Source organism: Oncorhynchus nerka, linkage group LG10, assembly GCF_034236695.1.
Source record: "Oncorhynchus nerka isolate Pitt River linkage group LG10, Oner_Uvic_2.0, whole genome shotgun sequence".
Lineage (NCBI taxonomy): Eukaryota > Metazoa > Chordata > Actinopteri > Salmoniformes > Salmonidae > Oncorhynchus > Oncorhynchus nerka.
The window spans coordinates 80,402,060-80,420,294 of record NC_088405.1 but is presented as its reverse complement, the minus strand read 5'-3'; the positions used below and the strand labels follow the sequence as shown (position 1 = coordinate 80,420,294).

The 18,235-nt window shown below is 39.4% G+C and overlaps 1 protein-coding gene across 2 annotated transcripts; it reads right to left on the bottom strand.

Annotated features, from left to right (window-relative positions):
* Positions 1-1,765: 1,765 nt before the first annotated feature.
* On the bottom strand, positions 1,766-17,448 carry pde9ab (phosphodiesterase 9ab). Of its 2 annotated transcripts, XM_065023788.1 has the most exons (21): positions 17,376-17,448; positions 16,810-16,897; positions 15,894-15,964; positions 15,277-15,354; positions 13,614-13,657; positions 13,439-13,493; positions 13,087-13,157; positions 12,833-12,920; positions 12,002-12,083; positions 11,842-11,916; positions 11,542-11,628; positions 11,257-11,361; positions 11,021-11,103; positions 7,308-7,464; positions 6,385-6,498; positions 6,069-6,173; positions 5,346-5,474; positions 4,598-4,693; positions 3,844-3,922; positions 3,657-3,739; positions 1,766-2,234 (listed from the first exon to the last, which is right to left on the bottom strand). In XM_065023788.1, the coding sequence occupies exons 2-19, from the start codon at positions 16,876-16,878 to the stop codon at positions 3,872-3,874; spliced, it is 1,560 nt and encodes a 519-aa protein (XP_064879860.1). In that variant the 5' UTR covers positions 16,879-16,897; positions 17,376-17,448; the 3' UTR covers positions 1,766-2,234; positions 3,657-3,739; positions 3,844-3,871. The 2 variants fall into 2 exon arrangements, with proteins under 2 accessions (XP_064879860.1, XP_029527372.1); XM_029671512.2 differs by lacking the exons at positions 3,657-3,739; positions 3,844-3,922.
* Positions 17,449-18,235: the final 787 nt, after the last annotated feature.

The window sequence follows — 18,235 nt, the reverse complement described above, 5'->3', positions numbered from 1 at the left end:
CATTCTGTAAGCTATTCAGCAGTCTTATGGCTTAGGGATATAAACTGTTCAGGAGCCTGTTGGTGTCAGACTTGATGTGCCGTTTGTGCAGAAGCAGAGAGAAGTCTATGGCTTGGGTGGTTGCAGTGGTGAACAAGGAATTACTTTATTTTCACAAAGACCATCTGAGAAAGGCTAAAACAAAAACAGAGAATCTGACAATCCCATTTAAAAGTTCTAAAACTGAGATTTTCTCAGTTTAGAAAGATTGAACATGTGGATTGATCAGTTTTGGATTTTGTCTGATTTTCTATGTGAACAGGTTCCAGTGTTCCAAAATCTAAACCAGCTAGTTGAGATTGGTCTAGATTTACTCAGAAGGTCTCTGTGAACTCAGCTTTAGGTATATGGAATGATGGTCAAATAGAGTAGCCTTATCTGCCTGTTTCTGCTTTTTCCATAGATAATGTGCGAGCGTTGATCCTTGCTGGGGCTTCTGCTGGCCTTCTGATGGCCTTACTGGCAGCGAGATGACTTACTCAGGGAGATGGAGAGTGTGACAAGGGTGTTTCCCCAGCCAGCGCTCTGAGGAGTACAATCCACCTGGGGAGGCACCTCCAGAAGGCCCAGCCCTCAGAGCCGGTCATCTTGATGCTGACAGCAAGGCGAAGAAGACATTGCACTGCCAGGCCCAGCGCCTGGCCTCCGCCTTCTCCTCCGCCCTCAATGGCTAGGTCTTCCACATCGACGAGGTCAGCAAGGCCGACCAGGACTGCGACAGAACAACCTGAAATCTGTTTCACAGATTCTTCATAGTAGTGCAATTATCATCATCATATAGAGCAGCCCCCAGGTAATTTTATGTGGCACCCCAAGTTTTCTGTGCAAAAAATACAATAAACGAAATAAAGGGTTTAAAAAAAAAACAATTAATTGTTGGACATAAAAGACTAAAAACACCAGCAAATCAACTACCAGTCATTTTAATTTTGGAAATCTGTTACGAAGTATTCCTACGCATAATAAAGAGATATAGTGAGTGTATAGCGACGTTATCATTACTCATAGCATAGTATTAAGTGTGTTACTTTTCTATTATTTCTTTGGCCTGGTATTGTATCATTAATACAAGGTTGGTATCGTGAAAACACTACAATGTTAAGCCAAGTTATCGTTACTCATTGTATATTATTATAACTTTTACTATTTAGTGTCATTTTTTTATTCTATTGTTTCTCTATTTTTCTTTCTTTCTGCATTGTTAGTCTACAACTGTTGTTTACAAAGCATGTGACAAATATCATTTAATTGGATTTTGATTGGATTTATGTGATGGTATACAAATTTAAGCAAGGTTTGAAATTATGTTTTAGTCTAATGTTATATTTTTTGGGCTTCTTGAGGTCAATTTTCAGTCTGCATAATTATTTGTATTTATGTTCTGGCCCCCTGAACATCTCTCAAGAAAAAATCTAGTTGCTGATCCCTGATATATAAAGTTGTGATGTTATATCACTCCGCATTGTGAATGTTTTGCAGCTGGCTATTGCTTCTGGTTGTTTGTGTGTATAGTATGTATGAGAGACCAGGTTGATAATGATGGATAACTATTTTTCAAGAGGAAAACTAGTGTGATAAAAGGTCTTAGTTAGGCCTCAGAACGGAAAAGGTGTCCCAAATAACCAGCAGGTGGAGAAATAAAATGTAGTGTAATAGTTGTCAAACACTGACCTCTCCAGTTTCTCAGGAGACGCAAGTTTAAAATAAAGACATCTTCGAGATGATCGGCCAATAAGTATTGCAATTTTATTTGATATGCAAAGTCATACACGCACGTGTCAAAATATACACTGGTAGAAATGTATTTGTCCCTTCACTGTAAATCATGTAGTGGTTTATACAAAACTGGCTAAGTTAAAATACTTCCGACCTGCTATATGTCCCTAATCTCCAACTTTGTCTTTAAAATTCCCATAAGGTGGCTGAGGTACAGTACACGTTAGCCCCATACAATGAAAAACCCTTTGTAAATACTATCCATATTATAAATACTATTATTTAACCTACCTCGCATACTAATTTAGAAGACACAATCTCTTCATATTTGTCCCTAAATGTTTCATCCTTCTCTACCAAAAGAAAACCTTGTGCAAAAGTAACAAGAAGAAACAAAACCAGCCCCAGTGTTGCCACCCCTAAGGTCAAACAATATCACTGCCGTCTTCTCTCCTCTTCTCACTTTATGTTGGGAGGGGCTAAGGAGAGAGGGAAGGTGCTGATTGGTTAATTTGTATTTTTCTCCACCCTACTTGCCTGGGCTGGCTACATAACTATATAACTACAGGAAGTTGTGGTATTAGGGGAGGAGTCTCCCTTTCTATGGCCAAAACCAAGCCGGTTGCTCAGGCTCAGGCAGACGCCTTGCTTCCCCCTCGGAATGGAAACACCATCCGAGGTCTCTAAAGCCAGAAAACAGAGGTGGGCATAACCAGTTAATTGGGAATGAGGGTTATTGTGTAATAAGACTATCATTATGAACAACAGAAGATCTACATTGTAAAGTGAGGCGTTATCGACATAGCCATCCATCAATGGGATCTTATTCAAAGGCTGATTAATATACAGATAATACATTTAACAGTGGTGGTTGGTAAAGGAAAGACGGCTCATAGCAATGGCTTGAATGGAATGTTAGCCATTACAATGAACATATCCTTCGATTTAAAGTGACACCAGCCACCGCTGACATATCAACACATGCAATTCAAGGGGGAGGAAAGTACATGATTAGGACACAACAGATCTCACCCCCCAGAGTTGTGATCCTGGATTATTTCTACTTCTGGTCAAGGGTCAAATGAGGAGAACAGGATAAGAGGAAAAGATTGCATAATATGCATCTGCTGGAGATAGTACCAAAGGTCACACAGAACTAGGTGTCAAAAGAGAGGGGTGGGGTGAGGTAGACCTATTACACACACACACACACACACACACACACACTTCTCTACAATAGAACAGCCATGTCAATATGCCTTCTAAAATAGTTAGTATAAAAGCTTTACCTTTTATAGAATGTCATAACAATATCAATCATATGATAAATCAGCAATGCTGCTATGTAACATGAGTTGATTTAAAGGCCCAGTGCAGTCACAATTACATTTGTTGTGTATCATATTGTACAAGAGCTGTTTAAACAAACATTGGTTTCCTCATTGGAAAAACATACATCAGTGTTATTTCCTGATAGTTTCTGGTTGAAAATATAATCTACACAGGACCATCTAATCACCAGGTTTGCATGAGCAGGGGTTTTGGCTTTCCGTGGCGACACAAAAAGCCATTTTCATGTACCGAATACAAATCTGAAGTTCAATGTGTTTCCATTGCATTTTGAAACTCTACTGATAATTTTGTCCAAAAAAAAATTCCGTTAAATAGCGTTTACCTGACAAGATTATTATGGATAAGAGCGAGAATGTTTATTTGTCAAATGGATGTCAAGCATCGATCATCATATCAGTAGAATAAGACCCTCAATATTTATTGTAAAGCAGTATCAAAATCCCTGTGCACTTTCACAAGCCTGTGAAGTTCATACATGTATTTAATCTGAAGCCTAATAAACCATATGGTAACACTGGTATGACCACTAGATGGCACATGACACTTACTATTGAAACCATACCAATGCTGTATGGGCTGCATGTCTCAGAGTAGAAGTGTTCATTTAGGATCAGGTCCCCCTCTAAATATCCTGTTCATGTTGGGATAAAAGTAAACTACATCATTAATGGGATAAAGTTTGGTCAGAGAGTGAAAGAGGAGGGCACGTCACATCTATCTAACGTTTAAACTTACAAGGCACCAATGAGTTTGCAGGAAAAGTTTATTTCTTCTTTCCTCCTAATGACTTGCTCTCAGTTTTTTTCTTCTGTGCCTTGTAGAACAAAAGACACCTTTATGTTAACACAAGATGGCGGTGGAGGGATTTTATAGAGTAATAAAGCTGGTAGATAGTCTAAGGACTAAGGCCACAGTTATTGGGTGAAGTTACCCCTAGCCGCTGATCTTGGGTCAGTTTAAACGTTTCCCCACTAGTGCGAAGGTTAGGATTGAGGAAGCTGAGTCTCGATCTGCACATAGGGGAAACTTCACCCCTGAGCCAGTTATTATCATCACTACTCTGCTGTAGTAGTGCCTTATAACAGGACATACCGCATCTACACACAATAAAAGGAAAGCAATGATGAGGCAGAGGTGTCATGCACTTAATTTTTTCAAGGGGGAACTGATGGCCAAATTCGATATCTTTGAGTTAATTATGCATTGAAGAAACATTTATTTTGTATTTTCAGCAAACAAATGTATAAAAGGACCCCCATTTTCAATGGTCATGACACATTCAGCTTAACTTCAGTCAATTCAGGAAAATAATGAAACGCAATTTTAACTACAAATGCCCATGTTCTCTATTGTTTTTTTTTCTCAAGAGTCTGTATAATGAGTCAGCCATAATGTATTCCATGTTTGTTCCATTTATTTTTAACATACAATGTAAATGAGATTGACCTCGATTCTTGAGGTCAACGAGGTGTGAGGAGAAGGGTTTTACCTCAGTCATGGCATCGTCAATCTGTTTAAGTTCTTCATAGTGGTCTCGAGAATCCCGCAAAGGCTGCACCATAATCTCCTCAATCTGGGGAAAAAGCTAGGACACACATTTAGATGTAGTCATTTAAGAGTGGCTCAGAACATGAATGTGTGTCATCCCATTAGCTTTTTGTCCCAAAATAGTTTTCATCCATTATCCTACAAACATTTTTTTTAAGTCACCTGCCACCACTGATTTACATCCATAGATTAACCTCTACCGGGAAGGTTGAGCTAATGTGATTAGCATGTTGTTGTAAGTAACAAGAACATTTCCCAGGACATAGACATGTCTTACATGGGCAGAAAGTTTAAATTCTTTTTTTATCTAACTGCACTGTCAAATTTACAGTTGCTATTACAGTGAAAAAATACTATGCTATTGTTTGAGGAGAGTGCACAACAACAAAAAACTAGTATCACGGCAACTGGTTTGATACATTCACCTCTGAAGGTAAATAATGTACTTACATTCAGTTATCTTGCTCTGATTTGCCACCCTGAGGGTCCCAGAGATAAAATGTATCATAGTTTTGTTTGATCAAATCAATTTTTATATTAAAATGTAGGAACTGGGTTCTAAAGTTTGAACACCTGTCCAGGAAACTGCCCCACAGTGTTATAGCATACATTTTTGTTGGCAAACATTTTGGATTGTTGAATCTCACTCGGGATCTCAGTCTCAGGCTCACTCGGAAACAGAAACACACCTTCATAACAGTCTCAAACATGGGAATGAGGACGAATTTGATGAAGCCAATCTGAGCGGTGGGTTTGGTCACTTTGTCCCGATCCATGAATGGAGCTACTGGGAGACCCTCAGATTTCTCTCTGTCACTCTGAACACAAAAACAGATCATGAAAGCCTATACAGAACATTTGCTTCTTTCCTCATTGGAAAGAAAGAGGCACACCTCCCCACACCCATTGGCAAATGCATATATAGTTTGCCTTAAACCAAGGATTTGTGTGATTTCATGAGAAGAAATGTAAATATCTTTAAGGTGAAAATACTTCCTTGCAACATTAAAGGTTGGTCAAGACTCGTGGACATCTATCGTTGACAAATACACGTACCATAAATGGTAGTAACATCTGTCGACAGACTGTGGGATTCAACGACTAATGAGAACTTTGTTCCAGTACACAACTGTTTTGTCACTAATCGTTTGGACAAATCTGAATTTCACAGGCTCTCACATTTTCGAAGGGGAAGGGACATTTGTCCCATAGACATGCCCGAAACTGGCTGAGAGTTTTCATTTGGAGGGGTGGAGACTTTGCTACTCTTGTCTCCCCCAGAACTTAATTTGCATGATTTTTGTTCTGTGACCGAGATTAGTCAAGACTATACTTTTTCTTCACAATTATGGTTATTATTTAAAATAATGGTGAGTTAATTGACAATCATTTTCAAAAAAGCAGTAACTCACCTGCATAAAGTATTCCTCCAGCAGGCAGTCTAGCCAGGGCTCGGCCACCTCCGTGGGTCTCACCTCATTGGAGATGTCACAGCACTTGATCAACACCAGCTTTAGCTGCACAGAGACGCAACAACAATCCTCAATCATAACGGATGTAACACCTAACAACCTTGTAAAGAGGTTCAGACGTCTTGGCATTAAGGTTAAGGTGCTGGGTTGTCCATTGCTAGACCCGGGTTTGGGCATCCCCCAAAGTCTCTGCAATACATTTGACACATGCTGTATATCAACCTTGACTTGAGGATATACGTAATTGCATACATACACATGTCACATGCTTGTGGTTGGTGAAGTCAAAGTTGTCCACGTTCTGCTTGAAGGAGTCCAGTATCTCACCGTGTCTGGCCATATCTGTGGCTAAGATGAGAGTGATGATAGCCTGCCAAGGTCGCAAATAATATCATTATACTATACTAGAAACCAATCCTGGCCAAAATCACAAACAAAAGCCATCCCTATGTTTAGGTGGTGATGTGTAATACCATTTATTTTACAATAATGTTGGTTTCTAATCATGGTAGGCTATACACAGTGTACAAAACATGAGGAACACCTGCTCTTTCCATGACCTAGACTGACCAGGTGAATCCAGATGAGCTATGATCCATTATTAAAGTCACTTGTTAAATCCACTTCAAATCAGTATAGAGGAAGGGGAGGAGACAAGTTAAAGAAGGATTTTTAAGCCTTGAGACAATTGAGACAAGGATTGTGTGTGTGCGCCATTCATAGGGTGAATGACAAAAATATTTAAGTGCCTTTGAACGGGGTATGGTAGTAGATGCCAGGCGCACCGGTTTGAATGTGTCAAGAAGTGCAACGCGGCTGGGGTTTTCATGCTCAACAGTTTCCTGTGTGTATCAAGAATGATCCACCACCCAAAAGACATCCAGCCAACATGACACAACTGTGGAAAGCATTGGAGTCAACATGGGCCAGCATCCCTGTGGAATGCTTTCGACAACTTGAACAGTCCATGCCTGATGAATTGAGGCTGTTCTGAGGACAAAAGGGGGTACAACTCAATAATAGGAAGGTGATCCTAATGTTTTGTACACTCAGTGTATAGTTATCCTACCTTAGCTAAACCCCATTTTTAGCTTCTGAACTATAATACATGCTACTTCACAAATGCTTTGTTATTCAAATTGCAGTGAGGTCCTTGCTGTGAGAAACCTGGTGCCTCACCTGTCTGAGGTGTTTGAAGGCTTCCGTTTCTATGTTGGCGAAGATGTTACACTCTGGCATGGAGATGATCTGGAAGGCCACGGCACAGTGATGGTTCTCCAGGGGCGAGATGTCGTTGTAGCGCACCGCCAGCTCTGTGTGAGCATTTATCTGGTACCTGCCACAGGACATAGCATTAGCACACAAGTATATTCAGGTCTCTCCAGATATGTTAAATCGGTTTCCAAGTCCGGGCTCTAGCTGGGCCACTCAAGGACATTCAGAGACTTGTCCCAAAGCCACTCCTGCATTGTCTTGGCAGTGTGCTGAGGATCGTAGTCCTGTTGGAAGGTGAATCTTTGCTCCAGTTTGAGGTCTCCCTCCTCCCCTTTCTTATTTAGTAAGTTTAATTGTCATCATTGCTGTTCTTATTATAAGTAAGTTTTCATCCAGGATTTTCTGTACTTTGCTCCGTTCATCTTTGCCTCTATCCTGACTAGTCTCCCAGTCCCTGCTGCTGAAAAACATCCCCACAGCATGGCGCTTGGCATTCAGGCCAAAGAATTCGTCAGACCCAAGAATCTTATTTCTCAAAGTCAGAGTCTTCAGGTGCCTTTAAACACACTTTAAGCGGGCTGTCATGTGCCTTTTTCTGAGGAGTGGCTTCCGTCTGGCCACTCTACCATAAAGGCCTGCTTGGTGGAGTGCTGCAGAGATGGTTGTCCTCCTGGAAGGTTCTTCCATCTCCACAGATGAACTCTAGAGCTCTGTCAGAGTGACCATCCAGTTCTTGGTCACCTCCCTGAAGGCCCTTCTCCCCTGATTTCTCAGTTTGGCTGGGCTGACAGCTTTCGGAAGAGTCTTGGTGGTTCCAAACTTCTTCCATTTAAGAATGATGGAGGACACTGCATTGTTGGGGACCTTAATGTTGCAGACATGTTCTGGCACCCTTCCCCAGATCTGAGCCTCAACATAATTGAATAACTTTTAAAATAATAGATGTGCACATATTGTACAATCTACATGTGCAAAGCTCTTAGAGACAGATTTGCAGCTGTAATTGCTACCAAAGGTGATTCTAACATGTATTGACTCAGGGTTGTGAATACTTATGTAAATTAGATATTTCTGTATGGATTTTTTATACATTTGCAAAAATGAAGAACTTATCCAAGAACTTATCCTCTGCAGCAGAGGTAACTCTGGGTCTTCCTTTCCTTTGGCGGTCCTCAGAGCCAGTTAACTCTAATGAACTTATCCTCTGCAGCAGAGGTAACTCTGGGTCTTCCTTTCTTTTGGCGGTCCTCATGAGAGCCAGTTAACGCTAATGAACTTATCCTCTGCAGCAGAGGTAACTCTGGGTCTTCCTTTCCTTTGGCGGTCCTCATGAGAGCCAGTTTCATCATAGCACTTGATGGTTTTTGCGACTGCACATTTTACGTATTGACTGACCTTCATGTCTTCAATCAATGATGGACTGACGTTTCTCTTTGCTTATCTGAGCTGTTCTTGCCATAATATGGACTTGGTCATTGACCAAATAGGGCCATCTTCTGTATACCACACCTACCTTCTCACAACACAACTGATTGGCTAAAACTCATAAAGATGGAAAGAAATTCCACAAATTAACTTTTAACAAGGCATAACTGTTAATTGAAATGCATTCCAGGTGACAACCTCATGAAGCTGGTTGAGAGAATGCCAAGAGTGTTCAAAGCTGGCATCAAGGCAAAGGGTGGCTACTTTGAAGAATCTCAAATCTAAAATATACTTTTGTTTAACATTTTTTTGGTTTCTACATGATTCCATACGTGTTATTTCTTCACTATTATGCTACAATGTAGAAAATAGTAAAAATAAAGAAAAACCCATGAATGAGTAGGTGTGTCCAAACTTTTGACTGGTACTATATATAGACATAAACAGTGGGGAGAACAAGTATTTGATACACTGCTGATTTTCCTACTTACAAAGCATGTAGAGGTCTGTAATTTTTATCATAGGTACACTTCAACTGAGACGGAATCTAAAACAAAAATCCAAAAATGATAATGTGATTTTCTAAGTAATTAATTTGCATTTTATTGCATTGGTTGGTAGGTGATTTTCTGGATTTTTGTTTTAGATTCCGTTTCTCACAGTTGAAGTGTACCTATGATAAAAATGACAGATCTCTACATGCTTTGTAAGTAGGAAAACCTGCAAAATCGGCAGTGTATCAAATACTTGTTCTCCCCACTGTGTGTATATGTATATGTGTGTGTATATATATATACACACACATATATATACACATACACACACACACAGTTGAAGACGGAAGTTAACATACACCTTAGCCAAATACATTTAAACTCAGTTTTTCACAACTCCTGACATGTAATCCTAGTAAACATTTCCTGTCTTAGATCAGTTACGATCACCACTTTATTTGAAGAATGTGAAATGTCAGAATAATAGTAGAGATAATGATTTATTTCAGCTTTATTTATTTCATCACATTTCTAGTGGGTCAGAAGTTTACATACACTCAATTAGTATTTGGGAGCATTGCCTTTAAATTGTTTAACTTGGGTAAAACATTTTGGGAAGCCTTCCACAAGCTTCCCACAATAAGTTGGGTGAATTTTGGCCCATTCCTCCTGACAGAGCTGGTGTAACTGAGTCAGGTTTGTAGGCCTCCTTGCTCTCACACGCTTTTTCAGTTCTGCCCACAAATGTTCTATATGTTTGAGGTCAGGGCTTGTGATGGCCTCTCCAATACCTTGACTTTGTTGTCCTTTAGCCATAACTTTCGAAGTATGCTTGGGGTCATTGTCCATTTGGAAGACCCATTTGCGACCAAGCTTTAACTTCCTGACTGATAATTGTCCTTCCTCATGATGCCATCTGTTTTGTGAAGTGCACCAGTCTCTCCTGCAGCAAAGCACCCCCACAACATGATGCTGCCACCCCCGTGCTTCACAGTTGGGATGGTGTTCTTCGGCTTGCAAGCCTCCCCCTTTTTCCTCCAAACATAACGATGGTCATTATGGCCAAACAGTTCTATTTTTGTTTCATCAGACCAGAGGACATTTCTCCAAAAAGTACGATATTTGTCCCCATGTGCAGTTGCAAACTGTAGTCTGGCTTTTTATGGCAGTTTTGGAGCAGTGGCTTGTCCTCTTGTTGAGAGGACTTTCAGGTTATGTCGATATAGGACTCGTTTTACTGTTGATATAGATACTTTTGTATCTGTTTCCTCCAGCATCTTTACAACGTCCTTTGCTGTTGTTCTGGGATTGATTTGCGCTTTTCATAACCAAAGTACGTTCATCTCCAGGAGACAGAACGCATCTCCTTCCTGAGTGCTATGACAGCTGCGTGGTACCATGGTGTTTCTACTTGCGTACTATTGTTTGTACAGATGAACATGGTACCTCAGGCATTTGGAAATTGCTCCCAAGGATGAACCAGACTTGTGGAGGTCAACAATTTTTTTTCCTGAGGTCTTGGATGATTTTCCCATGATGTCAAGCAAAGAGGCAGAGTTGGAAGGTAGGCTTTGAAATACATCCACAGATTCACTTCCAATTGACTCAAATTATGTAAATTAGCATATCAGAAGCTTCTAAAGCAATGACATAATTAATTTGTGGAGTGGTTTAAAAACGAGTTTTAATGACTCCAACCTAAGTGTATGTAAACCTTCAACTGTATATATATATAAAGGTATATGTAATGTGACCTACGTGTTGTTGTAGCCTGGGTGATCTAGGTCGTGACACACGGCAGCTGTCATGAGGATGCACATGTCAGTCATGGTGAGCCTCTCCTGAGAAACACAGCTAGAGTCAGAGTGACACACACACACACACACACACACACACACACACACACACACACACACACACACACACACACACACACACACACACACACACACACACACACACACACACACACACAATATGAGGTGTGTTCTCACTTGTAAGTTGCACAAGTGAATCATTCCATACATCATCTGACTGACACAGAAGCAGTGGCGGAAGTTATGGAACGGGTTGTTGCGGTAATTCTCCTGGATTCCAAGCTGAAACACAAAGCAACAAACATCTTACAAACAAGAAATCAAGCCTTTTTTTTAATAGTGTGCATATTTTGAATCAGCTCATAAGTGCATATTTTTACTTCCATGAGATAAAGAATGGAAATCGAGGCAAATGACTACTTGGGTAAAGATAGGGGTTTCACAAGTGTGGATATAACTCACCAGCCATCGTTTCAGTGTGATGGGGTTCATATTAAATTCCTTCACCAGGCCCAGATCATGATACATGTACTCCAGACAGCTTAACATCTCCACAATGGAAACACAATACAGTAATGAGTACCATCAGAATATGTTTAATGCTACACATAGCAATTGGGACTAAGACGCTGATTAGCTATCTTTATAGATTGCCTTGGAAAAAGTACCAAAGCAAGAATAATCATTTGTCAGATAAAAATACATTTATACATACATGCAATGCATATTTGCCCAAATTAGGCTACATGAAATATCCCCAACCTCATTGTGCTCCCAATGCCAAACATCAAATGTAGGTTTCTTCAGAGCTTCTATGGTCTCCTGGGATAGAGTATACTGTAGACATAGTGCAAAGAGTAATGTAAGTCATTTATTCACCATTAACAAACGGTGTACTGGTTATTATGCTTTAACGGTTTACCTTTGGGTAATTTGGAACGTCTCGTCTTGGGGAGAGTTTCTTGCCATCCTCTGTGAAGCTATATTTGCAACCACAAGTCACTCTAATAATAAGAAGCAATATTGGGGAAAACAGAGGGGTGGTAGCTTACAAGTTAAGAATATATAAGAACATATTCAAGGGTCTTTCATGTAATGGGCCTTCAATCAACACTGATTTAAGGGCAACATATGGCTTATTTGAATCATAATAGACCACGCATGCAGTATTAATTAGACAATCTGCAGTTTAAAGAATAACAAAAGCGGCTACCCTGCCTCTGTTTTGGAAAGAGCTGAGGATTGAGCTGGAGAATGGTAACCACTCAAATTCATAGACAAATCTGACTATCCACTAGGAAACAATTATGGTTTGAACCATGTTTTGAGGGTATACAGTGTTTGTTTACAATTACATTGTTTACAAAAAAGGTATTAAAACATGCTTATATTTTGGGATCTGATGGGGTAGGACAGTTGAACTTAGGCATTTATAAGTTATATTCTTTAAGAATCAATGGATATCATTAATTTAACAATCCAAAAATGGATGTAGCAATTGCAGATTGCCCCTTAAAGGGAAATGTACTGAACAATATGTTACTTTGGGCCCTTAAAAGGCCTTTTGAATGAATCAACACGGATTTGAGTGTCTTCTATATAATCTTTTCAACATTGACCTCACCAACATTGACCTTTTAAACTTAAATGTTGTAAATGTAGACATATACATCTGGATTCTGTTTAATTCATTATTATTATTATTATTACTACTATCTGATATGATAATTTGGTTTATTTGCAGTTGTCTGACCTTCCTCCTCCCTTTGAGGTCATCTCATCCCGTAATTTCCTCAGGTCATTCTTGCACTTCTCAATCTCCACCATTTTAAGCCCCTCTACTGCAACAGAGAGTCAATGTATACAGTATTTCACAACAAAACCGATATTATTTTTTATATATTCCATTTTTATATTGCATATAAAAGTATATACAGTGTAGGTGTGAATATTCCCACAAACTAAAGCCAGTGGCGCCAACGTTAATACAGTAACGCCATCACTCACACTCCACTCTCTTCTCCAACATGGCAAGCCTATTGGTCACCTCTGTCTTCAACTCATTGATTCTAAAAGCCCTGAAACAGAAATAGAGGAAAACATAGCTCCTTGAATTGAGCAGAAATCTGTGTGAGCCTAGGCAACAGTGGACACGTATGCATTCTTAAAATCAATCAAATCAACACATTAGACTGAACAGATGAATGAAAAGAGAGACAAAACCAGAAATTGGTGCGATGGCCACAGATATTTTCTCAGATATAATTTCTAACTTGATCAAATAAACTATACTAAACACTCTGGATAAGAGTTTCTGCTAAATGACTAAAATATGACAAATGTAATACTTGTATATCACCTGCTAAATTGCTCTGCCACCTGAGACAAAACATTCTGGAACATGTCTTCTTTGTCTGAAAGGAGGAAAAATATGTATCGGTGGTTCTGACTTTGTTTCTGTATTATCTGTTTACCATTACTGTATGTGTGACTGAAAATTATAGAATTCGCAAATGCTTCGTATTGTAGCGTACCTCCCACCTGACCAGTCGACTGAGGCATTACCTTGTACTGGGAGCTGCGATGAGACAAAACAACAACAGATTTCAGTAACCACAGTAATTGCAGCTAGTATCCCACCCTCCAATTTAAGTGATTTAGCTTGAACCATCTGGAAAAACGTTTACAGTGTCACAATATTACTTTAAAGTATTGTTCCAGTTCATTTTTTGTTGTTTACATTTGACATACCCCAAGCGACTTACAGCTGTAATCGCAGCAAAAGGTGGCGCTACAAAGTATTAACTTAAGGGGGCTGAATAATCTTGCACGCCCAATTTTTCAGTTTTTGATTTGTTAAAAAAGTTTGAAATATCCAATAAATGTCGTTCCACTTCATGATTGTGTCCCACTTGTTGTTGATTCTTCACAAAAAAAATACAGTTTTATTTCTTTGTTTGAAGCCTGAAATGTGGCAAAAGGTCGCAAAGTTCAAGGGGGCCGAATACTTTCGCAAGGCACTGTATATACACTACCGTTCAAAAGTTTGGGGTCACTTAGAAATGTCCTTGTTTGTGAAAGAAAATATTTTTTTTTGTCCATTAAAATAACATCAAACTGATCAGAAATACAGTGTAGACATTGTTAATGTTGCAAATGACTATTGTAGCTGGAAACACCTGTTTCTTTTAACAGAATATCTACATTAGGCGTACAGAGGCCCATTATCAGCAACCATCACTCCTGTGTTCCAATGGCACATTGTGTTAGCTAATCTAAATGTATAATTTTAAAAGGCTAATTTATCATTAGAAAACCCTTTTGCAGTTATGTTAGCACAGCTGAAAACTGTTGTTCTGATTAAAGAAGCAATAAAACTGGCCTTCTTTAGACTAGTTGAGTATCTGGAGGATCAGCATTTGTGGGTTCGATTACAGGCTCAAAATGGCCAGAAACAAAGAACTTTCTTCTGAAACTCGTCAGTCTATTCTTGTTCTGAGAAATGAAGACTATTCCATGTGAGAAATTGCCAAGAAACTGAAGATCTCGTACAACGCTGTGTACTATTCCCTTCACAGAACAGAGCAAATTGGCTCTAACCAGAATAGAAACAGGAGTGGGATGCCCCGGTGCACAACTGAGCAAGAGGACAAGTACATTAAAGTGTCTAGTTTGAGAGGCCTCACTAGTCATCAACTGGCAGCTTCATTAAATAGTACCCGTAAAACACCAGTCTCAACATCAACATTGAAGAGGCGACTCCGGTATGCTGGCCTTCTAGGCAGAGTTGCAAGGAAGACGCCATATCTCAGACTGGCCAATAAAAAGAAAAGATTAAGATGGGCAAAATAACACAGACACAGGAACACTGTCTAGAAGGCCCGCATCCCAGAGTCACCTCTTCACTGTTTTGCAGGTACTATTTAATGAATCTGCCAGTTGAGGACTTGTGAGGCGTCTGTTTCTCAAACTTTTCTTTAAAAAAAAGAACATTTCTAAGTGACCCCAAACTTTTGCACTGTAGTGTATATATTGTAGGAAATGATATGGTAATAATGTATACTTTCTGCTACCATGTCTACACCAAACCAATGACTAATATAAGCGTATTACCTATTCACACTGTATTATCTGAATAAATACCAGGTCAAACAACGGACTGTAAAAAATAGTGTTTCCAAAAACACGTGTCATTACTTTGGGGTGTTGGTAGGCATTGTGGGATCGATGGAGACCAGCGCTCCCTCCGAGTCCACCAGCCTTATAGCAGTATTTCTGAGGACAAATCAAAGTATTACACAAAGTATTAAATAAATCAAAGTATTGTAGGCTGCATCATGTTAAGTGGGGAAAAGGGAAATGGTAAGTAAAAAAAACACTTTGAAGCAGAGGACAGACAATGCAAACTTCAAAGGCGAGGAGATCCATAATGCAAACTCAAGAGTTTTAGCATAATAAGTAATGTTAGACAGTTGGCATATTGATTTAACATTGTTGATAAGTGCAGGACATAAGGGTGTACAGATGTATGATCTTAATTTGACCACCCTGCTGCAGGAGAATTTTCCTGCAATAGACGAAATGTAAAACTGGTGTATTTGAGGATTAAAAACGCTTCTGACGTTTGTAATTTCCACTTTAAAATTTTAGACTTGATTTCACCTTACAAAAAATGTATCAACCCCAACCAAAATGTCCATGAATTATAATCCACATTTTCTGTTGCTGCAGGACTATTTTCCTGCTGTAGCAAACTGGCTCAAATGAAGATGTGTTTGTGTTTGAGTGAAAAGGGGCAGTGAGGTGCCACTGACCTAGCTATGTTAGAGGAAGAACACAGCAGTTCTCGGATGTCACAGGGGCTGCAGTATCGACTGAAAATCACCTAAAAACAGGGGCAAGAACATTTAAAGATACAAATAGTACTGATGTTGATCAAACTGCACATCTTCATACTTAATAGTGCCTTGGTACTGTAATTCAGGGATACTGAAGATAAATAATACTACTCAAGTAATGGTTTTCTTTATAACCGTAAACTCCTAACAACTGAAATCAATAGAATGAATATCAATAATGATGACAGCATGTTCACTCCAGGTGTTAGACCTGCCTTTGTGTCACAACCACCTGTGAATCACCTGTGTCTTATCTCGGCATCTCTTGACCTGACCAAAGCCCCCATACGTTCACAGGAGATGAACACAAGGTGGTCACATGTAAGGCAGAGAGAGTTCAAGTGGTTTGAGTTGTAAGCTCTATCCTTCAAACTACTTCACATTTACTACATCTAAAAATCCGCTAATGCAATCAACGTCAAACATAAAACACATTTTCCTTCAACTTTCTTTACATCCTCATTCATGACAATTACAAATTAATATAATTGATGTACCTCAAGCATCCATCCCTTCAATACCTATGATTCAGTTACACTACTTAAAGCTCCTCCTTATAAAGTGTTATATAATTCCTTAAAAACATGCATGTCATTGTTGTTGTAATGCTGTAATGAACTGATAATGGCAGCTGGTGTACCAGGATCATAAGTTGTGTCACTCAGTCTCACCAAAGAGGAAGAGGCAAGAAGTTTCACTCTTGCCAAAATCTGTCAAAAATAAGCCCAATGTGTTTTCATGAGCTTATTTGGGACCTAAGCTTGTCGCCTGCCTCCCCGCCTTTGGAACATGAGCATCTTGTCATTATATACAGATCGCTGGTCTCACTCACCTTCTGCATTTTCCCATCCACATCTAGGTAGACTGTCTTGGGGGCGTATGATGAGGAGCTGGTACCCATAGTGACCTTGTACCTCACTCTGTGAAAAAATGAAACGGGAACTGAGAAAGGCACAAATAACAGTTGTACTTTACTCATGTGGATCGTTGGTACCACACTCACCGGTCTACAATTCATTTCATATCATTGTGGTGTACCGTGGGGTTGAGAATAAGTATGCAGGTACAGAAGGAAATACAAATGTTGATGTCTAGGATGAAATTAATTCAGAGCAGCTATTTATCCATTCCATGTATTACATTCATGCTGGATCATTACCATGAAAAGCAAGTAAAAGTAACCTTATTTATCATAATTTTTAAAATATTAATTGCATATACTTTCAATAAATTAATTAATAGATGAATATAGATAAATACTATAATTTTCCTGTCAACCAGTTGCTACATAACACATTGAAATATAAATGCACTCCTGTAGCAAAAAAAGAATATCAAGATCAAAAAGTATCTCAATGCTAATTCATCTTGCAAAGAATCTAATGAAACTAGACTTACATACTTCCGTCAGTCACTGTCAGAAGCAAACCTCTCCTGCCTGTTGATATGCTGCAGATCCAGAGAGCGAGTGAATACAACCTGTATGAAACCTGGGGGAGGGATCCACGACCAGCCCTTTAAATATCACCCATTAACTCTGCAGTTGCCAAGGTACCATTACTACCGCGAAGTAGGCTATCCCCTGACCCTCTCACATCATACACTCCTTTCAGGAAACTCTGAATTGAGATCATGGAGGTAAAATCTCAATAGTATTTAATTGATTCCTCGCGTCCAACACAGTTCAAGGAGGCGGCTAAGAAAAAGGAATCAAGGAAACACATGAGATGCACCCATGGTGGTGGAATAGAATCAAATATTGACATCATGTGCATGTGTTTAGCTTTGATGGTCTCATTAGGTAATGCCTATTCAAGGGGTTACCTCAGATTTGAATGGTGAACGTCATACATCATTAATAAAGTGGGCTTGTTCTGATTAATTATTAGTTCACTAAGGGTCATGGAAATGAAAGGTCCAGATGGTGTTAGAAGTATGTGTGCATCCCAAATGGTACCCTTTTACCTATATTGTACACTACTATTGACAAGTCTCACGGGCCCTGGTCAAAAGTACTGCACTATAAAGGGAATAGGGTGCCTTTTGGAATGCAACGCAGACATGGGTGATGTGGTAGCAGAATATGTTTTTGATGGATATGGGATTTAGATAAGCGAGTATGAGCCGTTAACAATGAAATACGACAAGATAAAAACATCCTGGAGCATGTTTACACCAGTCAAGTAAAGTAAAACAAGCCCTTTTCAGGAAATGAAATACAGTTGGTCATGCTCAGATTTATTCAGCTTAAATCAGAC